This window comes from Pollachius pollachius (assembly GCF_949987615.1).
Source record: "Pollachius pollachius genome assembly, chromosome: 5".
Classification (NCBI taxonomy): Eukaryota; Metazoa; Chordata; class Actinopteri; order Gadiformes; family Gadidae; genus Pollachius; species Pollachius pollachius.
This window is the reverse complement of record NC_136938.1, coordinates 26,197,041-26,219,396: the sequence shown is the minus strand read 5'-3', so window position 1 is coordinate 26,219,396 and position 22,356 is coordinate 26,197,041. Positions and strand designations below refer to the sequence as shown.

At 50.6% G+C, this 22,356-nt stretch overlaps 2 protein-coding genes across 2 annotated transcripts in view; one reads left to right on the top strand and one right to left on the bottom strand.

Annotated features, from left to right (window-relative positions):
- Window positions 1–613: 613 nt before the first annotated feature.
- On the top strand, window positions 614–3,329 carry dbx1a (developing brain homeobox 1a; the record flags this gene model as incomplete). The annotated part of the gene is made up of 4 exons (XM_079736687.1): window positions 614–986; window positions 1,095–1,193; window positions 2,671–2,873; window positions 3,009–3,329. 4 exons carry the CDS (start codon window positions 614–616, stop codon window positions 3,327–3,329), a joined length of 996 nt encoding a protein of 331 aa, XP_079592813.1.
- Window positions 3,330–3,942: 613 nt separating this feature from the next.
- The window catches only part of nav2a (neuron navigator 2a), a gene marked incomplete at its 5' end in the record, with an annotated part of 83,275 nt that continues 64,861 nt past the window's right edge, over window positions 3,943–22,356 (bottom strand). The window contains 18 exons of the mRNA XM_079737028.1: window positions 3,943–6,370; window positions 7,713–7,913; window positions 8,188–8,306; window positions 8,986–9,182; window positions 10,289–10,360; window positions 11,080–11,231; window positions 11,570–11,805; window positions 12,286–12,463; window positions 12,956–13,054; window positions 13,434–13,537; window positions 13,787–13,970; window positions 15,666–15,819; window positions 16,803–16,975; window positions 18,812–19,023; window positions 19,492–19,615; window positions 20,048–20,131; window positions 21,173–21,247; window positions 21,966–21,989. Of these exons, the coding sequence (XP_079593154.1) occupies window positions 6,245–6,370; window positions 7,713–7,913; window positions 8,188–8,306; window positions 8,986–9,182; window positions 10,289–10,360; window positions 11,080–11,231; window positions 11,570–11,805; window positions 12,286–12,463; window positions 12,956–13,054; window positions 13,434–13,537; window positions 13,787–13,970; window positions 15,666–15,819; window positions 16,803–16,975; window positions 18,812–19,023; window positions 19,492–19,615; window positions 20,048–20,131; window positions 21,173–21,247; window positions 21,966–21,989 (2,514 nt within the window). The 3' untranslated portion in view covers window positions 3,943–6,244. The remainder of the gene's footprint in view (window positions 6,371–7,712; window positions 7,914–8,187; window positions 8,307–8,985; window positions 9,183–10,288; window positions 10,361–11,079; window positions 11,232–11,569; window positions 11,806–12,285; window positions 12,464–12,955; window positions 13,055–13,433; window positions 13,538–13,786; window positions 13,971–15,665; window positions 15,820–16,802; window positions 16,976–18,811; window positions 19,024–19,491; window positions 19,616–20,047; window positions 20,132–21,172; window positions 21,248–21,965; window positions 21,990–22,356) is intronic.

Below are 22,356 nucleotides of genomic sequence, written 5' to 3'. Positions count from 1 at the left end.
TAATTGATTGTGATTATTATTGTTATTATTATAATGTGATTAATTCTGCAACTATAAGAAACCGTTACATAAAAAAACAAACGTAAAAGCTCATGCTTATAATGTTAGTTTTGATGTAATACCTGAATAGAACACAGTTCACTTTTTTTCTATACAAGTCCCAAACAATGTCAGATTGCTTTTTAATTAGCCCACTCGGGCTGCGGCCCAACACAACTAATTCCGCCTCTTCAAGGGAACCTGGTCAATATGCAAAACTGATGACTGTGCCTCTTTTGTGGAGGGGATATTGTGTGTCGCTTGCTTATGAAGTCTAATGCAATCATAAATTGTGCTCCTCAGCCAATCAGCGCGCCGGGCATGTCGTTTCAAAGCGACCCATGTGGAGAACTTTGTTGAACCCCATTGTTGGGGCTGTCAACCCTGAAAGAAGCGTTGGTGGGGGTGTGTGTGTGGGGGGGGGCGGGGGGGGCAGGCGGCTATAAAGCGCCTGTCCCGACACCGAAGAGACCAGAAGAGTTACTAGCGCAGTTCAGACCTCAACAGATCTCCTCCACTTCTGCAGAGACGGAGTATTCCTTACAGCCATTTTTTTTTTTGCGTTGACTGGACTATGATGATCCCCAGCGTGCTCGCGCCTCCCGGCATGATGTACCCGGGTCTTTACCACCCGGCGGCCGCCCTGCCGCTCCACCACCACCACTCCCTGCCGTCCCCCTACCACCACACACACTCCAGCTTCCTGGTGGAGGACCTGCTGCGGATGAGCAGACCAGCGCCCTACATGAGCCGGCCAAGCGCGCCCTCGGTGAGCGCGTCCCGGCTCACGGGGTCCGTCCCGGGCGCAGCGGAGCGCGGTATCATGTCGCCTCACGCCATGACGCGCGATACGCACTCCCCGAAATGCTCCTCTCTACCCACCAGTAAAGACCCCACTTTTCTGAAGTTTGGAGTAAGCGCCATTCTGGCTCCATCACCAAAGACCGGTGAGTTACGCGTTCTTGGAAGATCTGTGCTTCTGCTTACGGGGTGTTGTTGATAACCTGTGGCCGTTCTGTTGTGTTGCTAACCGGCGTTGTGTGTTTCGTCCACAGCATCGTCTCCTCCTGCCATGCACATGCACTCCAAGGCCTTCGCCATCCCTTACTTTGACGGCTCCTTCCACCACATGTTCCGGCCCCCCTACCTCCCAGGTAAGGAAGCCTAATGTCACTTGGAGCTGATTTTACTTCGTCTCACAAAACTCAACGCTAAATATACCCATGATGACTTTTTTTTAATTTTTTTTTACTATTTGAATAAATTTCCCCTAAAATTTGTTCATAAAATAGGCAATTCAGCGCGGGGGTTAAAGCGAAGACAAATCAATGTCTTATTAATGGGGTCCCCGTTGTCTGTGGCCCTTGGCCAATCCGAGCCCACCCCCTAATTAACCAATTATCCCAAATCGTCACGCTCTAAATTCGAGGCGGGCTGTGAGCGAGTCTCCCCTTCTTCCCATTGGGGGCGTTGGGGTATTTCCACGGCTCCGCGTTTTCCCACAGTGCTGAGCTTTCAGCACCATGACCAATTCGGTCAATACCCACCGGGCAAACCACCCACAGACCCCGGGAGTGACTTTTACCAGGCGGGCGAAAGGCGTGAACCAGTCATGCACTAATTTCCCTATTAGGCGCCATTGAGACTTTTCAATATTCTCACAAGACCACATAGTGCGCCGCTGTTCGTGATTCAGGGGTGCGGGGGATACAGGGCAGGGGAATGTCCCCCAAAACACTAGATTTAAAACGCAAAGGTGGAAAGAGAACGCAGTTTGGAGTCGCTTTAAATAAATATAAATGCACATCTTTCCAACTGAACAGCGCCTTGTCCTTCAAGGATAGGATAGATGACCTCAAACACTCACTCTGGGCTCTAAACGTTCCTCTAGTCTCAGAACAGGGCCAATCGAGGTGGTATAAAATAAAGAATCATCTCTTAGAAAAGTCTATAAAGTCGCTGGTCGCTGCATTCAGAGCCGTCATAATGGAGACGCGCCCTTTTCATGCGCTCAGCTCAACGCCTTCACACCACAACCCGAGGGGCCTCACAGGCCCTCCGTGTTCATTTAATGAAAATGATTTAAGGGCAGGCAAAAAAAAATGCGCCAGAGTCCCCATCCACCCCCCCCCCCCCCCCTCTCCGGCAGCATCAGTATTCTGGTATGCGGTGGTGTTTAGTTTGAAAGTGTAAATCTCCCTTTGTGGCGGTAATATATGGCCTTCGCCGCCTGTCCCGAGTCCTTTCTGCGTTAGTTCATTACTACACAATTACCGTTCACGGTTTATTAACTCCTCTATCCGCCCCCGCGGGGTTCCTTAAAGGATATGCTCCCTCTTTACCATACCAATGAGCCGGGGGACCGGCCAATGTGCTAATTAGTCACCTCGTGCCATTTCACCACACACCAGAGACGCATTGACGCACAGCCCAAGCGTGGAGGAGGGAAAAAAACTCCATAATAAACAGCTTAAAAGTTTAGAAGCAAAGTGTACAGACCTATAGGAAGAGGCCCCTGCAGGGTGGACTGGAGATGGTGCGTCTGCAAGGGTGGAGGGTGCGTTGATGTTTCACAACGCAAGAGAATTTGAGGTTAAAGCGTAACGTTCTGGTGGTTCTTCTTCTCTGCAGCCTCTGCCTCCGTGGTACCCATGCCCGGGACCTTCTCCTGGCCGCTGGCCGCCAGAGGCAAGCCCAGGAGGGGGATGCTGAGGAGGGCCGTGTTCTCAGACATCCAGCGCAAGGCTCTGGAGAAAATGTTCCAGAAGCAGAAGTACATCAGCAAACCTGACAGGAAGAAGCTGGCCTCCAAGCTCGGACTGAAGGATTCCCAGGTGAATATGAAATCAAGACTTAAAAGGCACAACGGCGCACATGCGCTGTGAAGCCTGTGGAACATTTTATGGCGGAGAAAAGTTTGGAAAGTTTTTGTTTGGCCCAAAACTCAACGTTTCTGTTCCCATCTCCAGGTGAAGATCTGGTTCCAGAACCGACGTATGAAGTGGAGGAACTCCAAAGAGCGGGAGCTGCTCTCCTCGGGAGGTTGTCGAGAACAGACGCTTCCCACCAAGACCAACCCGCACCCGGACCTTAGCGACGTGGGCAAGAAGTCCTCCGCGGAGGAGGAGGAGGAGGAAGAGGAGGAAGGCTTCGGCAGGGGGAGCGCATGTCGGTCCCCGGCCGCAGGAGAACCGGTGAACAGTGTGGGCTCCAACATTTCCTCCCCCAGCCTTTCCAGCAAGCACTCAGACTTCTCAGACTCCGACGAGGAGGAAATAACTGTATCTTAATTTATTATGAAATACAATATATCTATATAAATATATGTGTATATAAAAACCCGTGTGTATACCAGATTTTTCCTGAAACGCAAAACATAATCGGTATGTGCAGTAATCCCTGGAGCCACCCAACTAAGAGCATGCTATTTTAACGATGTTCCCCTTAAATAATGTTTCCCTTAAATACTCCACTTCCCCTCAAACTTAACAATAGCACCGTCCACTCCAGGTGTTGCTTCTATTGAGATATTTGTTTGCTGTTTTTGCACAGCTCTTTTTTAAAAACTGTACAGATCTATGTACAATTGTTGTATGGACATTTTTATGCCAAGAATATGACGTTTACTTTCATTGTGATCTTTAATTGCTTTTTGACCTGTTTCACCGATAATTTATGAATTTGTTTAATAAATATGTTGTATTATTTGTTGTATATATGTTCACACATTTTTGTAAAAAAACAATACCAAAATAAAATGCTTAATAATTAATATCTTGTGGTCTTCCGCTTGGTCCATTATTAAACAGTAATGTATGAGCATATGTTATTTTCCTATGAATATTAAAGAAGTGCGTCGCGAAAAAACAGAAAGAAATGAGTGCCTCTTCAACCATAAATAATCATTAATTTTATTGAATCACAATAACTTAAGACTAGTACAGTGAAATCAGAGTTCATTCTCCAAGCCCTGCACAGGCCAGCGATGGCAAACTCCACCGCACCAGCCCCCATGTATAGAGACTGTACACAAAATACACCTTTTTCAAGTACTGTTACAAATCATCTAGAAAAAGTAATCAAAGGTCGCAAGGTCATCAGTCATTTACAAAGTTATGTTACATATAAAAATGTACAAAGCAGAAAATGCTAAACATTCATTAGGGTTTGTTAAGGACCTCAATTCAATGCCTCGTCCCACCCTTCTCCGGACAGGCTTAATACAAAACTGAACAGAAGTACAGGCTCTGTTTCCGTTGTGCTTTCGGTTAACATTGCCAGAGAGCATCTTTAAACAAAAAAAAATGAAAATAAAGAAAAAAAAAGCACAGACATTATCGTGGTGGTTAAAGAACTACAAGAACAAAGTATTCACAACTCTTGTTTGAATGCAGTGGAGCACCGTGGAGGTTTGGCTTCCATCTCGACAGCGGAATGAATCTTGCATAGGATTGGTGACCGATAAACACTGAGACTGCACAGCGAAACGCGACTTAAAGCGACTTCATGACGTTAATGTACAAAAAGAAAAAAGAGCCAGGTTAATCTCCAGATGAGCCATATATGATCTGTTATATTCTATGTTGCTCTTCTGGAAACGACCACTGGGCAATTTGTTAATCAGCCTCTGTTACTTTTATATCATCAACATCCAGTAAATTATATCACTATTATTTATTAACAAAGCAGCAAACGTACAATATTTTTCACATAACTGATCCGACATGTAAAGCGTGGCAATAGTGCGTTCATCACAAACCACCGATTGGAACAGAAGTCCAGCATGGACACAAAGCACACACAGATTCCATAGATAAGGACGATGAGGTATGGACAGAAAATAGGAATTTTCCTTATCTTCCCCCGACCGCACCGATACACAACATTGGGGGAGTTGACTTTAAACTCTTTTACTTTAGTATTTTCTCTGCTGGTTGTCCAAATATTTACATCTGGGTCTCAACATGCATACACATTGATTACACATCTTTTAAAAGTCCTGCTTTTCCACCTGCTCCTCTCCCACTCTGTGGTACTGCTTTCTGACGTGAACAAAAAAAGGTTGCATCTCTGAGGACCTGTGAGAGCACAGGTCTCTGGAGAGTGCGCACCGAGCCCTATAGGTTTCGTGTATTGTAATTCTCTTACAGCCATTTAGACAGGTAACCAAGTAGCTAATGCACATCGTCTGTTACAAAAGAGCAAAAGAGTAAGGCATTGGTTTTCAGTTCAGTCCAGCACCAAAATACACTTGTGCTACGGTGGCCCCTGAGGGCCCAAGGACATCAAGGTTTGATGAGGGGTGAGTCCATGAAATGCAATGCAAAGACACAGAGAGTGCCTAGTTAAACTATAAGGAAAGTGTTGTGACTTCCCACGTGCAGAGGAAACACACCCCTTGAACACCCTTCCATTCCAAACAATTAAAAATAAAAAAACGTCTGTTTCCAAATCAATCCACTGACCCACTCCTTTGTGCTGTTGAACGCTGGTAGCTCCAAACCCAGCCGTGAAACGTGCGGTGCTCCAGTAGAGGTGAACCTGTGGCGCCATCTACAGGGAGTACTGGCGTACTGCAGTTGGTGGCCGAATCTCAGGTCGTTCTCCACTGGGCGCGTTCACAAACAAGTTACTTCGCCGTGGTGTCATCCTTCATGAGGGACAGTGGTGAGTGGATGATAGTGTTCGCCGATGACAACCGAAGCCCGCCGACGTGTTTGGCTTTGACGGAGCCGTTGGACGCGACGCAACGTGGCCAGTGGAACCATTGATTATTACGGCAGCGTTCCCTCATTAAACGCGACGCACGGCTGCTCCAGTGAGGAGGTATCCACGACGACGATGAGCTCGGGAACATTAACTCTGAAGAAAACAATCGGGGCACAGGTGTCTCGGAAAGATGCCACTGGGGCACTGCGGTTAGGACACACAAACAGTGAAACACAACTCCTCTGTGACTGTGTCTCTCTCTCTCTCTCTCTCTCTCTCTCTCTCTCTCTCTCTCTCTCTCTCTCTCTCTCTCGGTGCACTCGTCCATTCATCAGTGTCCCGTTTGGATGACCCGCATCCAAACCAAGGTGGCGTGTTTCATTTTTTTTCGGGAGGAAATCAATCATTCACATTCTCAACGCGAGAAAAAAAAAAAGGGTTAAGAAAAAACACCGCGTGTCAGGAGAGCGAACCCAAAGCGTGAGGGTTACTTCTGTCACAAGGTGGACTCCAGGGAGGAGTCCAGCAGGTCGTCCTGGTGGCTGTTGCTGTTGGAGTCGCTGTCGTAGCTGTGGGGGCTGGAGGATGTGGCCGCCTCCTTCAGCCTCATCAGCATATTCATCTGGGGGGGGGGTGGAGGGAGGCACAGGGTCAGGGCGGGGGTAAACAGGGGTTAGGAAGGTCTTTAATGGGAAGGGAAGGAAGAAACGCTGGGGTTCTTCAGATGCTGTGACAAAATGGGTTTGATGACACATTTGTTGATATCCACACTTCATCTAGGAATATTAAGATTGAAAGATTGTGTGCTTGGCACTTGGTTCTATGAACAGCCTTACTGTACCGACAGCGATATAGTGTTGTTTCTCCTTCTTCTGACAAAAGCACTTATTGTAAGTCGCGTTGGATAAAAGCGCCTGCTAAGCGCCCTAAACGTAAAAGATGTGAAAGACACAATTGTGGATATTCACACCTAAGCTTAGAATATTAATAATTTGCTGTTTAATAAAGAAAACAATTGTAGAGTTTTCTTCTCTTAAGTCCTGACAGGCGGGATAATAAATCAGCCTGCTACATCGACAACGACAACAGAAGTAAACATGAAGGTATGATTTGTGTGACTGTGTGTGTCTCTGTGTGTCTCTGTGTGTGTGTGTGTCTCTCTGTGTGTGCCTGTCTCTGTGTGTCTCTGTGTGTGTATCTGTGTCCCTCTGTTTGTCTGTGTGTGTGTCTCTGTGTGTGTCTGTGTGTGTCTGTGTGTCTCTGTGTGTGTCTGTGTGTCTCTGTGTCTGTGTGTGTGTGTCTCTGTGTGAGTCTCTGTGTATCTCTGTGTGTGTATCTGTGTCCCTCTGTGTGTCTGTGTGTGTGTCTGTGTGTGTCTGTGTGTGTGTGTCTCTGTGTGTGTCTGTGTGTGTCTGTGTGTCTCTCTGTGTGTCTCTGTGTGTGTCTGTGTGTGTCTCTGTGTCTGTGTGTGTGTGTGTGTGTGTCTGTGTGTGTGTGTGTGAGTGTGTGTGTGTCTCTGTGTGTGTCTCTGTGTCTGTGTGTGTGTGTGTGTCTGTGTGTGTCTGTGCGTGTGTGTGTGTGTGTGTCTCTGTGTCTGTGTGTGTCTCTGTGTGTCTGTGTGTCTCTCTGTGTGTCTCTGTGTGTGTCTGTGTGTGTGTGTCTCTGTGTGAGTCTCTGTGTGTGTGTGTGTCTCTCTGTGTGTCTCTGTGTGTCTCTGTGTGTGTCTGTGTGTGTGTGTCTCTGTGTGAGTCTCTGTGTGTGTGCGTCTCTGTGTGTGTCTCTGTGTGTGTGTGTGCGTCTCTGTGTGTGTGTGTGTCCGTGTGTGTCTCTGTGTCTGTGTGTGTGTGTGTGTCTCTGTGTGTGTCTGTGTGTGTCTCTGTGTCTGTGTGTGTGTCTGTGTGTCTCTCTGTGTGTCTGTGTGTGTGTGTGTGTGTGTGTGTGTGTGTGTGTGTGTCTCTGCTCACCAGCGGGTCTGCATCACTGTCACTCTGGGGGGGCTCTTTGCGGGCACCCTCTCTGGGGGCGGAGTAACCGTCAAACCCCACGTCCTCTGGGCGGAGCTGCAGCAGCGGCGGCCAATCGGCCGGGGTGGGCGTGGCCGACCAGGGGTAGGTGTCAATCACCCAGTGGGCGGGGTCTTCCCAGGCTGCCCGGCGACCGTACAGCTGGAGAAAGAGAAACATACGAATGTCGAAATGTCTTTATATCTAATAATAATACATTGTATTTATACAGCGCTTTCCTAAGTACTCAAAGACGCTTTATAGAGTGAACACAAAATAAAATCATTTAATTAGAATGTATATATTAGTACAAAGATAAAAATAAAAGGGAGAAGGGGAGAGAAGGGAAGGAGGTTAAGTGGTGAAAGCAATCTTAAAGAGGTCGGTTTTGAGGGCCTGTTTGAAGGAAGGCAGTGTGTTGTCCAAGCTGGTTTACCTGCAGACCCTCCCTGATGGCCTCCAGCATGTAGGGGATGATGGAGTAGTTCCACAGGTCGGTGAACCAGACCCGGGAGCCCTCCACGTCCATGGGGCAGGAGAGGAACAGACGAGGGCCTGGGGGAAGAGAGGGGACGGGGGGGGGGGGGGGGTGAGACTCACAGCGGGGTCGCAGGCACCGCTGATACGCACAGGCGTGATACTCTATTCAACGCCCACACAAACGTGAAGCCAAGGGGCCCATTGTTGGGTCTGATGGGCTTAGCTGGGAACGCATGTTCAGAGAGCATAGATTTCACTTTTGCCTTGCACCATTTACAAAAAGAGATTCAGTAACATGTGACAGCATCATCCAAAACCGTGTTTACTGAATCTCTTCCCTGGAGTGCAGGTGAACCACCTGTTAGAGACCTTGGGTTCACTGGCACTATAAGGTGACAAACCAGAACCAAATTCCTATTCTAATCCTATTCCTGGTCGTTATTGTAATAACCCTTCCTAAACATGCTCATGGTGTTGATCCATATCAATCTGGGTATTATCCAGTTGTGAATCATCTGAGTGTGCGAGTGAGTAAGTGAGTGAGTGAGTGAATGAGTGAATGAGTGAGTGTGCATGTGTGCGTGCTTGCGTTTGTGTGTGTGCATGTGCGTATGTGTGTGCGTGCAGTTATATGCGTGCATTTGCCTGCGTGTGTTTATATAAACGTGTGTGAGTGTGTGTGGGTGCGTGCGTCTCTGCATGTGTGTGTGTTTGTGCGTCTGTGTGTATATATGCGTGCGTCCGTCCTGCTCACCGATGGTGACGTCGGAGGAGCTGTGCGCCTCCAGGAAGCGGTTAAGGTGGTGCCACACGCGTGGCATCCAGTCGATGACCTTCACCAGCTCCAGGTTGCGTGTGCGGCTGCCGATCTCCGTCTCGATCAGCTTCCTGCGCAGGAAGCGCCCCAGGAAGCCCTTCACCGGCTCCAGGTGGTTGGCACACAGCACCCACCTGGGGACCACGGGTGAGGGAGGGTCAGGGACACACGAGGCAGAACCAACGCTCAATGAAACATACAGAAATAAAAGGGCTGGGCAAGTCAACGCGATCATTCGGCGTTAACGCAACCTTGTTTTAACGCGATTGATACAAATTGCACATCAACGCACGTTTGTTTGTTTTTCACTTTGATTTTGAAAGGTTTTGCCCACAGAACGTCAACATTCATATCAGAAATCTTTTTTTTTTTTTAGTTCCACTTACTTTACATACAATTACACTTGCAGTAGGTGACTGCCTGATTACAATTGCAGCAAGTGACAGCTTTATACAATTCCCAAATCTGTGGTGCTACTTATTTGAATTTAACTATACTTGTAGTAACTGTTGGTTTACAATCGTACTAGCTAACTGCCTGTTTACAATTCCCAAAACTGTGGTGTTCCGTAAGTTTCATATTCAACCCACAATGAGTGAGCAAATAAAAACTCCCTCGAGATCTCTTGGCTTGTGTGTGAATGATAATGTGTCATTCCATTTGATAATCTCATTTTACTTCGATTGGAGTGGATTTAAAATAGAATTTTAAAAGTGCGATTAATCGCGGGTTAACTCACCATACTATGCGATTAACCGCCATTAAAACTTTTAATCGTTGCCCAGCCCTAATAAATAATAAGGTAACAATTTAAAATACGGATTCAATTAAATACAGCTGTATTTGTATAGCTGCTCATCACAGGTACAGTCTCAAAGGGCCGTAACAGGCTGTATATTTATGGCCCCCCAACCCTAACCCTAGCCCCCAAGAAGGCAAGTAATTTAAGGTATTCATTTATACATAATTGAGTAGGGTTAGGGGTAAGCCCTGACCCCCGGCGTGTGTTAGAATAGCCCATTTGTTACAATAACCCCTATGCCAATGATTTATACTAATTCTTATTAATGTGTAACTAATGTTAAATAACGGTTGATTCATGGACCCTTATTGTGAAGTGTAACCAATCCTAGCCCTGCCCAGGTGGAGGTCTCAGGTGGAGGTCTCAGGTGGAGGTCTCAGGTGGAGGTCTCAGGTGGAGGTCCTGGCTGGTGGTCCCGGGTGGAGGTCCGGGTATTACCTGAAGTTGTGGTGCAGCTGGAGGTTGGGGGCGGAGGACGTGGCCTGGCTCATGGTGCCGATGATGTACGGGCTGTACGGAGATCACATGATCGGTATGAGAGGTGGAACAATCATCATATATCCTGGTGGATCTTTAGAAGACTGTCTAACAAGATATGGATTATTGCAGAATCCCTGTATTACGATATTATCGATATAGTGAGGTACCCTGTGATCACACCCCTAGTCTGCATACTGACCAGTGCTGGTACTTGCTGTGTGTGTGTGTGTGTCTGTGTGTGTGTCATCCTGTGTGTGTTACTGACCAGTTCTGGTACTTGCTGTGTGTGTGTGTGTGTGTGTGTGTGTGTGTGTGTGTGTGTGTGTGTGTGTGTGTGTGTTCCTCACCAGTACTGGTACTTGCTGTGTGTGTGTGTGTGTGTGTGTGTGTGTGTGTGTGTGTGTGTGTGTGTTCCTCACCAGTACTGGTACTTGCTGTGTGTGTGTGTGTGTGTGTTACTCACCAGTTCTGGTACTTGCTGTGTGTGTGTGTGTGTGTGTGTGTGTTCCTCACCAGTACTGGTACTTGCTGTGTGTGTGTGTGTTACTCACCAGTTCTGGTACTTGCTGTGTGTGTGTGTGTGTGTGTGTGTGTGTGTGTGTGTGTGTGTGTGTGTGTGTGTGTGTGTTCCTCACCAGTACTGGTACTTGCTGTGTGTGTGTGTGTGTGTGTGTGTGTGTGTGTGTGTGTGTGAGTGAGTGTGTGTGTGTGTGTGTGTGTGTGTGTGTGTGTGTGTGTGTGTTCCTCACCAGTACTGGTACTTGCTGCTGAAGAGGCCGTTGAAGATCTCCCCCAGGGAGCTGACGTGGTGCAGGTTATCCAGGATGACCACCAGGGGGCTCTCTGACGCCGGCTCCCCGCTGCACTGATCCGCCAGGCTGGAGAGGTACTGCCGCAGCTCCTACACACACACACACACACACACACCAACACACACGCACACACACACACACACACACACACTCACTCACACACACACACACACACACACACACACACACCAACACACACGCACACACACACACACAAACACGCACCCCGTTAGACATTCCCCCTCTCCCTCTTCGAGGCACCTCAGTACACACCACACACTGCAACCCCCACCACCGCGCCCGACCCCTCCCTCTAGGAGGAGCCGGGGGTCGAACTAGCGACCCTCGGGTCACAAGCCAGCCCACGTCCCCTATCCCTCGTCCCGGACCCCCCCCCCCCGCCCCCCCGTCCCGGTCCCACGCGTACCTTGCTGGACTTGTGGTCCACGTTGAAGGTGTGCACGGTGCGGGGGCTGGGCGCGCGGCCCTCCTGCCGCAGCAGGTGGCGGGAGAGCTGGTGGGCCAGGAAGGTCTTGCCCGTGCCGCTGGGCCCCGACAGGATGATGCGGCGGTGGTCCCGCAGCAGAGAGACGTAGCGCTGCAGCACGGGCCGCGGGATCAGCGTGTCGAACACCAGGGAGTCCACGCTGTCGCAGTTCACGTCTGGGGATGGGGGGGGGGCGAACACACACACACACACACACGTTAACAGCAGGCACTCGGATAACCCCCCCAGCACACGTTTGCAGGCACTAGTGTGTATGGGGGATCTAGTGGTAGAGAACCCACAAGCACATCTAGAGCTAAAATTGCCTTTTTTTTAACTTCAACATCAACTGTGGATGATATACATTACATTACATACACTCTACAACATCATTTAGATGTAAACATTACAAGGTGGACATTCATTTAATCTCTGCGTTCACATTTCCTGTACTCATACTGTGTGTGTGGACACATTTTCTTGGCGTCGACGGCTGCATATTCCTAATCTGAAAAACTCCTTGCTGTTAGTACTACCCACCGATTCCGTACGGAACGTCAAACCGGAGGTCGGCCCCTCTAGATCCACCTGCCCCCCCCCCCCCCCCGAAACACGCCGTGGGTGGTGCGAGAGGGAACCGCCGTCGTCGTGGCTACCTTTGAGGCGGATGTTGATGGTGTTGCTGTCGCCCACCAGGTAGCCGCAGGGCAGCAGCTCCGGTGCCTGGGCCGAGCCGTGCGCGCTCAGCCTCTGGACGTCCCCGATGCGGTAGCCCTCCACGCTGTCCGTGGACAGGCCCAGCTGGCTGCTGGGGTCCACGTGGGTCACGTACTCCTGGGAACAGAGTCAGAGCGCCGCGTCTTCAGGTGAACCCGTGGTCCGGAGTGCGCGAACGAATGGAGCGAACGGTTTGAGCAAAGCAACCAAATGCTGAACACGTGCGTTTTTTTTCTAGCTGCGCGTATTTAGTCCCCTGATGACCCAGATCCCCATCGTCCCCTAGAGATGTCTGTCTGGTTTGATCGTTGCTTAGGTTTCTTTAAATTGTTGTTATTAACAAACCTCCTCCCGTCATCATGCACGCGTTCCTTTGGACCATAAGCTCTCTTTGATTACAGAAGCCTGGTATCGCTGGAAAATCACTGTTTTTGGTGTTTTATGTTTTGTATAATTTCGTTATAAACTGTTTGAACAGTTCTCCCCATCCTCACACGTCATGGTCCAACCCAACAGACAGAGCCCTGCAGTCTGAGAGGGGGACTCTGACAGCTCTCTGCGCTGCACTTCCTTGCCTGTATTTTGGTGCTATCTCCTGTCCGAGCGTACCTTGAACAGCCGTCGGACCACCCCATCCAGGACGTCCCACTTGGTCTTCCCGCTCACTCCGATGCAGCCAATCAGGAAGTCCCGCGGCCGGCTCTCCTGCTACGGGTTAAAACATGTTTCAAAGTTCAGCAGAACGGATAACACCTCACAGGTGACATCGCAGATAAATGGTAAATGGTCTGCATTTAAACAGCGCTTTTCTTACCAGTGGCCGCTCAAAGCGCTTTACGATACTGCCTCACATTCACCCATTCATGCTCACATTCACACACCGACGGCGGTGTCAGCCATGCAAGGCGACAGCCAGCTCGTCAGGAGCAGTCAGGGTGAGGCTCAGTCTTGCTCAGGGACACCTCGACACTCAGCTAGGAGGAGCTGGGGATCGAACTAGCAACCTTCCGGTTACCAGCCCACCCGCTCTACCTCCTGCGCCCCATGCCGCCCTTGATCTGTTCAGACGTGGGTGGAGCAGTCTCACCTCCGCCCACTGGCTCTCCTCATGGTCCAGGCTGACCACGATCTTGACGTGTCTCCCCTCCTTCCTGCCCCCCCCATCACAGCTGGTGTCGTCCAGGAGCATGTCTGGAGAGACGGCACAGACAGGAAGTCAAACCTCTATCATAGCTGCACTTAAGATGTGTTGTTGGGAAAATGTGGTACCATTTGTTTAGTGTTTTGGGCAACGGGTGACACTCATTGGCGATCAGTTCAGGGATGAGATTGTATTATTTGTGTAACATATCCGGAAAAAGGATTCTGTTTGTTGCATTCATTGAAAGTGTCCTACGGTTGCTCTCTAAAGAGCAGGTCGACTTGCCCCTCCTTCCTTACCCAGGCTGGTGGACTCGCTGGTGGTGAGGTTGAGGCTGTGCTCCGACAGGCCCGGCCCGGGGCCTGGGTTCTGGGCGGTGTGGTGAGGGGAGGAGGAGATGGACACCTGGGAGCCGGCCTGGCTGCAGCCGTGGCTGTCCAGCTTCAGACGGTCGTTCTCCGACTTCAGCTTCTCGATTTCGATCTGCACAGGTTGTGTGGGCACATAACAGGGTTGGTGAACAACGCACTACGGAAAGAAAAACGTGAGGCTCGCACAATGAAAGGGGGTAGCTGATAATTTGTGGAATTTGGTGGCCAAACACATTCTTAACATGATGGGAATCGAACCCCTAACCCTGGCATTGTTAATGCCATGCTCTACACACACCGGTAGGCTTGAAAGGGTCCAGGGTTACTTGGTAGGGTCATGTGTGTGTGTTTGTGTGGTTGTGTGTGTGTTTGTGTCTGTGTGTCTGTAGGTGTGTGTGTGTGTATGCGTGTGTGTACGTATGTGTGTTTATGTGTGTGTGTGTGTATGTATGTGTGTGTGTGTGTCTGTGGGTGTGTGTATGTATGTGTGTGTGTATGTATGCGATTTGTATGTGTGTGTGTGTCCTTGTATGTGTGTGTATGTGTGTATGTGTGTGTGTCCCTGTGTGCGTGCGTGCATCTATGTGCCTGTGTGTGTGTGTGTGTCCCTGTCTTGCGTGCCTCTATGTGTGCGTCTATGTGTGTGTGTGTGTGCGTGTGTGTGTCCCGGTGTACGTGCCTCTATGTGTGCGTCTATGTGTGTGTGTGTGTCCCTGTGTACGTGCCTCTATGTGTGCGTCTATGTGTGTGTGTGTGTGTGTGTCCCTGTGTGAGTGCGTCTATGTGTGCGTGTGTGTGTGTGTCCCTGTGTGAGTGCGTCTATGTGTGCGTGTGTGTGTGTCCCTGTGTGAGTGCGTCTATGTGTGCGTGTGTGTGTGTGTCCCTGTGTGCATGCCTCTATGTGTGTGTCTATGTGTGTGTGTGTGTGTCCCTGTGTGCGTGCCTCTATGTGTGTGTGTGTGTGTCCCTGTGTGCGTGCCTCTATGTGTGTGTCTATGTGTGTGTGTGTGTGTCCCTGTGTGCGTGCCTCTATGTGTGTGTGTGTGTGTGTGTGTGTCCCTGTGTGCGTGCCTCTATGTGTGTGTCTATGTGTGTGTGTGTGTGTGTCCCTGTGTGCATGCCTCTATGTGTGTGTCTATGTGTGTGTGTGTGTGTCCCTGTGTGCGTGCCTCTATGTGTGTGTGTGTGTGTGTGTCCCTGTGTATGTGCGTCTATGTGTGTGTGTGTGTGTGTGTCCCTGTGTGCGTGCCTCTACGTGTGTCTCTATGTGTGCGTGTGTGTGTGTCCCGGTGTGCGTGCCTCCATGTGTGTGTCTATGTGTGTGTGTGTGTCCCTGTGTGCGTGCCTCTATGCGTGCGTGCCTCTATGTGTGTGTGTGTGTGTGTGTGTGTGTCCCTGTGTGCCTGCCTCTATGTGTGCGTGTGTGTGTGTGTGTCCCGGTGTGCGTGCCTCCATGTGTGTGTCTATGTGTGTGTGTGTGTCCCTGTGTGCGTGCCTCTATGCGTGCGTGCCTCTATGTGTGTGTGTGTGTGTGTGTGTGTGTGTCTGTGTGTGCATGTGTGTGTGTGTCCCTGTCTGTGTGTGTTTCCCTGTGTGTGTGTGTGTGTGTGTCCCTGTGTCTGTGCGTGTGTGTGTCCTTGTGTGCGTGTGTGTGTCCCTGTGTGCATGTGTGTGTCCCTGTCTGTGTGTGTGTGTCCCTGTGTGTGTGTGTGTGTCCCTGTGTGCCTGCCTCTATGTGTGCGTGTGTGTGTGTGTGTCCCGGTGTGCGTGCCTCCATGTGTGTGTCTATGTGTGTGTGTGTGTCTACCTGCATGCGGTTCATGGCCTCGCGGAGCTGGTCCAGCTGGTGGGCGGAGCTTAGCGCCTCCAGCCTGATGTCCGTCAGCTTCATCTCCTTCTCCCGCAGCTCACTGCGCAGCTGCATCACCGTCTCCGCCTCGCTGTCCAGGCACTCCGACAGGCTGCACACACACACACACACACACACAGGGACACACACACACACACACACAGACAGATAGGGACACACACAAACGCACACAGGGACACACACACACACACAGACACAGGGACACACACACACACACACAGGGACAGGGACACACACACATACACACACAGGGACACACACACACACACGCAGGGACACACACACACACACACACAGACAGGGACACACACAAACGCACACAGGGACACACACACACACACAGGGACAGGGACACACACACATACACACAGACAGGGACACACACACACACACACACACAGGGACACACACAAACACACAGACAGGGACACACACAAACGCACACAGGGACACACACACATACACACAGACAGGGACACACACACACACACACACACACACACACACAGGGACACACGCACACACAGACACAGGCACACACACACACATACAGGGACAAACACACACACACACAAACATAGAAACAGGGACAAACACACACACACAAACACAGGGACACACACACACAGACACAGGGACACACACACACACACAGGGACACACACACACAGACATGGACACACACATGCACACAGGGACACACACACGCACACAGGGACACACACACGCACAGACACAGGGACACACACACACACACAGGGAAACACACACAGACAGGGACACACACACACATGCACACAGGGACACACACACACACACAGACACACACACAAACACAATCATGCATGCACACAAAGAGACACAGACGCGCACAATAACACAGGGGCGCACACACACAAGCACACACACGCCACGCAGCGAAACACACACACACAGAAAGACAAAACAAACAGTGAGTCAAAGGCCCCATCATAGCAACCTTAGAACAACAGGCCGAGTGCTGGGTTGTTGCAGCGTCTCTGAACACAGTCTCTCGCCCCCCCCCCCCCCCCAACAGAGAGCCCCGGTACATACATGGAGTTGGAGTGGGTGTTCCTGAGCATGTGGCCGCCCGACGCAGAGCCGTTGTGCGACAGCTTGGGCGAGGAGGGCAGCGAACAGTCGGTCATCTCCTCGATGTCCGAGTGCGACGAGGCTGACTTGGGGGACTTCTTCTTGCTGAAGGCCTGCTTGAAGGAGCTCCGCAGCTGGGGACACAGAGAGGAGGAGAGGGGGGGGGGGTAAGCATTTAACACTTTGGATAGAACAACCCCCCGATCACAGGGCGACGGGGAGAGAGGGAGGGGACGAGGTCAGGGGTCGGAGGTCGGAGGTGGAGGACGACAAGGGGCTGTGAAGGAGGGTAGGTCAGTCGGAGGAAGTGCAAAAGAGGAAGAGGAAGTAGGAAGTGGGGAGGTTCTGGTGGCCTGGGCCGGGGCTCTAAGCACAAACGTCTGTGTGATGTGTTTTAGAATATAGATAATGAAACCAACGTGGACATGAAAGATCCAGTCGGGCTATAGCCACATGATCTGTGATTCATATTAAATCAAATAAAGGAATCGTTTCAACGATAAACACTGGAGAGCTATGTATCTGTATGGTTTGTGTTACAATCGTGTTCAATGATGGACGCCATCTGTCTTTATCAATAGAACTGAGGAGAAGTAAAGTTTCTTATTGTAAGCCGCTTTGAAAAAAAACGTCTGCTAAATACCCTAAATGTAAACGTAAGTAGTGTGCTTATGCATGTGTAGCTGTGTGAACTAGTTATAACTAGTTTGTGTTTAGAAGCCGCCCGTCAGGCCTCATAAGGGGATCACCAGCGAAGGAGACTAGGACCGAAGAGGAACAGAGAAGGGCTCTCAAAGGGCAGAGACAGAGACCGTTGTAGTGAGGGACGGGGCAGGACGACAGGGTTAGTCGGCTCTAAGGGAGGACGTGGGTACTTCGGGTCGGTTTAGTCGTACGACTACCACATTTTCCCCCTACACCCGTTACCGATCTTACCTCGTAGACCTGTGGAACCACATGAAGCGAAGCGCGGATCAGAGAGAGAGACAAAACAAGAGAGGTTCACGTGGGCATGGGAGTGCTTGGGAGAGTGTCGATGCACAGAGGGGGAGGCAGGCATGCAGTAACCATTCCTAAGGGATTTACGCTGAATGTGCTAACGCTTACAGGTCCGTATGGGGAAAGGGTGCTGCTTAATCGAAACTGCCAGAGAACAGAGAAATCCTTTAGTGACTCACTGTCTGTAGTCTCTCTAACAATCTCTCACCATCCATAAAGACCCTTTGTAGATGGTGACGTGTAGAGCATTTTAGATATGGTACATCTGAGAACACGCACCCACACACATACTCACACAAACCCTCACTAGCTCACAAACTGGGACACCTGGCAGCTTGAAAGCTGTTTGTTTTCACTGTGTGTTGCAGGAGGTCCTGGTTTTACCACACACACCCCAGACCCCCATGCTTAACAAAAGCCCCGGCATTTTCATCCAGACACCTTCCATGTTTAGACTAGGTACACAGGTCTAACAGCGGCTAATCTACGAGGCCTAAAGTCTACAGGACGAACAGAATGGCCGCTTCAGCATACGTTATCTTCTTCAATCTGTCCACCGCTGCACATCACAATCTTTCAGCGAGAAGAACAAAAACAAAAAAAAAGTACGTTTTACAGGTCAACATTTTTTATCAAGTGATAAAGGTTTCTTGATGGGTTAGTTCTAGTTGTTTCATGACCCTGGATGTGTGATCACTAGACACTACTGGATGAAACTCAACCGCTACGCGCTAACTCAAATCTACAGCTCTACAGTCGTAGTCACCTTCTCTCCCGTAAAAGACGCCTAAGGAAAAACACACAACAGGTCAGACGGAAAACAGAGCACACCCGCACACACAGACACCAAAAAGACGCACACCAACACCAGTGCATCGAAGACCAGAAAAAAACCCGGACCCCCCCCCCCCCCCCCCCCCCCCAATGGGGCTGCAGAGGACGCGCTGGGCCGGCCACCCCAGAACACTCACCCAGTTCTTCTTGTTCTTCTTCTTGTTCTTGGCGTCGGCGTCCATGTTGGAGCCCACGCTGGAGTGGCTGGTGGCGCTGGCGATGCTGCTGACGCTGTCGGAGGAGTGCTGCCGCCGGATCCGCAGGTCCGGCTGCTGCTGCTGCTGGTGTTGGTACTGGTATTGGTGCTGGTACTGGTGCTGGTTGTGCTGGGGGCTGCTGTTACTGCCACCTGAAAGTGGGCCGAAGGGGAATGATATAGGAGGTTAGTTGGATGGGTCAGCGGACCTTGAGGAAGCACTGTTCAGCAGTTGAACGTCAACCACGTGTTGCTGTCTTGTGATAAAAGGTGACTTTTAGCCAAACTTTGGCGAATAGTCCCTGTTGTACTGAAGGAATGCGTCTGGTTTTTAACTGTGAGTGTGCAGGCGTGTATGTACGTGAGTGTGTATGTGGCCGTGTGTGTATTTGTTCATGTGCATGTGCGCTTGTGTGTGTATGCGGGACGGGTGTGTGCGTGCGTTTGTGTGCGTGGTATGTGCTTGAGTGCGTGCGTGTGGATTTGTGTGTGGGTTCATGTGTGTGTGTGTGTGTGTGTGTGTGTGTGTGTGTGTGTGTGTGTGTGTGTGTGTGTGTGTGTGTGTGTGTGTGTGCGTGCGTGTGCGTGCGTGTGTGTGTGTGTTGACCAGTGCCCCCGTACCCGTCCTGTCGCTCCGGGGTGTGAGCTCGGGGGTGTTGATGACCCCGTTGATGGCCGCCTGAGCCACCGCGTTCTGCTTCTTCAGCAGCTCAATGGTCTTCCTCAGCTCGTTGAGCTCAGAGTCCTGGGAGAGAGACACAGGGGGAGAGAGAGAGAGAGAGCGAGAGAGAGAGAGAGAGAGAGAGAGAGAGACACAGAGAGAGAGAGAGAGAGAGAGAGAGAGAGAGAGAGAGAGAGAAGAGAGAGAGAGAGGGAGAGAGAGAGAGAGCGAGGGAGAGAGAGAGAGAGAGAGAGAGAGAGAGAGAGAGAGAGAGAGAAGGGGAGAGAGAGAGAGAGAGGGAGGGAGAGAGAGAGAGAGAGAGAGGGAGGGAGAGAGAGAGCGAGAGCGAGAAAGACAAAGAGCAAGAGCAAGAGTGAGAGAGAGTCACAAGGAAATGATGACAGATTAAATGACGAGAGAGATAAGGGTAGAGAGGAAAGGAAATGATGATGCAAGTGCCAGTGGGAGCAGGGTGTACTAGAGTGTTAAGCAGAGCGCTATGAGGGGCGGTCTCACCTTCTGCTCCGCTGTCAGGGTCAGACTCTTCAGGCGGATGGTCATGTTGCCCAGACTCTGCTCAAAGGCTGCCACGAGGTGGGCCTGAGAGAGAGAGAGAGAGAGAAAGAGAGAGCGAGAGAGAGAGAGAGAGAGAGAGGGAGAGAGAGAGAGGGAGAGAGAGAGAGAGAGAGAGAGAGTAAACATATTAATCTTGGCAGCTACTGTGGTGGTGATGCCATAATCGTTAAAGCAAGGAGTGCTGACAGAGAAGACAGAAGACCTGTGTGAGTAGCGCCTCATTTCAAGAGAATCCTCTGTGGTTGGCATTGTGAAATGTTTCCACCCTTTCGACCCGTAAACCAACATGCAGAGGAAAAGTAGCCGTCTTAGAACTCCTAAACGGGTGTCCCCTTAATCCCAAGGGGACCCCATGTATTTTAAACATTGTAAGGTTAACACTCATGTACGTCTATCACTGTCTATGTATCAAGAAGACCCCGCAGTTCCTCATAGGACGCTGATTGGTACAGACCGATGTGGTTCAGCCACAAACGCACAACGTGAAGCCTGACAAGACAGGCTCCCCGGGACCGAGATCTATCGAATCCTGCCGCCTCGCCAGGTCCCTGGCGCTCTGTCTCTTCACGCTGCGAGACAGACGCAATAAAGATCCCTGGCTCCATTCCAATAATGCTCTTCCCGCGCTCGGAGGGTTAGTGTCGGGTGGGTGGGTTTGGGGGGCTTGGGGGAGGGCGTGCCTCGCTAAAGTGTCGACGGACACATGTTTCATGTCAGGTGTTTGGATCTCCTCACCTGAGTGAGGTTTGGGTCAGTGAGCGATGAGAGCAGGGTTTAAAGAGACTGGGAGACTGGAGGGTGGGGTTGGGTGCCCCAGGAGATATTATACGGTGTGAATAAAGGAACTAAAGAAAGGTGGTTACACAGGTTGTCACAATAAACAATGTGCACGTTGCTAAGCAACCACCTGCACGGGCAAAACCAAGAGCAGCTCCGACAGAAAATGAATGAGAAGGATTTAAAGATTTGCTAAATAACAAACAAAAAGGTGATATGTGTGCGTGCGTGCACACGTGTGTGTACGTCTGTGTGTGTGTGTCTGTGTGTGTGCGTGCGGAGGCTCACGTTGGCGCTCAGCTGCGTCGTCAGGGCGGAGACCTTCTCCTGCGAGGCGTCGAGTTCCCGCCGCAGCTTGCGGATCTGGAATGAGCAGACGACACCCGATATCAGGACAACACGGAGGAGACGGACGACCGGGAACCATAGATAAACAGCTCGCCCACACTCGCGCACAAACACATAAACCAACATACACACACGTTAACATGCAAACACAAAAACCAACGCACTCACGCACAAAAACACATAAACCAACACACACACGCACACTCACACACAAACATCAACATGCACACACACATAAACACAGACACACACACAAACATAAACATGCACACACACAAAGGCACCCACACACACACACACACAAGCACAATCACACACACACACACATAAACAGGCACACACACATAAACAGACACTCACACACACACAAAAAACACACACACACACACACACACACACACGCACACACACACACAAACACAGACAGCGACAAGCAGTCAGGCATCTCATGGAGCCATCTCATATGAAAAAGGAGGAAGTGTGTGAGATGGGGGGAACTTCCCCCGCCCTCCCCCTTTCCTTCCAGGACGAGTTAAAGAATGGCCAGGTGTTCTACATGCAACAGAGCTGTCTTTACTGGGTCAGCGACAATGCCGCTACATATGTAACTGGATATAATAGCGAATACAACAGCCCCTCGGTCTGCGTTCCAACACGTCAGGGCCCAGCAGGCGGACAAAGAGCGGGCGAACACACGCGGTCTCGCAGAGCCGGGGCGGGCCCTGCTGCTTACCTCTGACTGGGATTTCTCCTCGTTCTGGAGCCGGAGGAGGAGGAGGAGGAGGAGGAGGAGGAGTAGGAGGAGGAGGAGGAGGAGGAGGAGGAGGAGCAGGAAGGAGAAAAAAAAACACACAAACAGAGAAAATCATTAGGACGGTAACGTCGTGCTTTGATTCAACATTTGATACAGATCTGCGAGGCGGCCAGTCGGACCACTTCGCCCCCGCTGACACGCCCCCCCGGCTCCGGGCTGTCTGCCCCTCCCCCCCCGACCCACCCACGGGCTGCTACCTACGCATGATTTATCATCGCCATGGCTACATGCTTATTAGAAGCTCCCGAGCCAGGATAGTGTGGTGTGACCCGTCTGGAAAGCAGAGATATGCATCCTGGAGGCAAAGTGC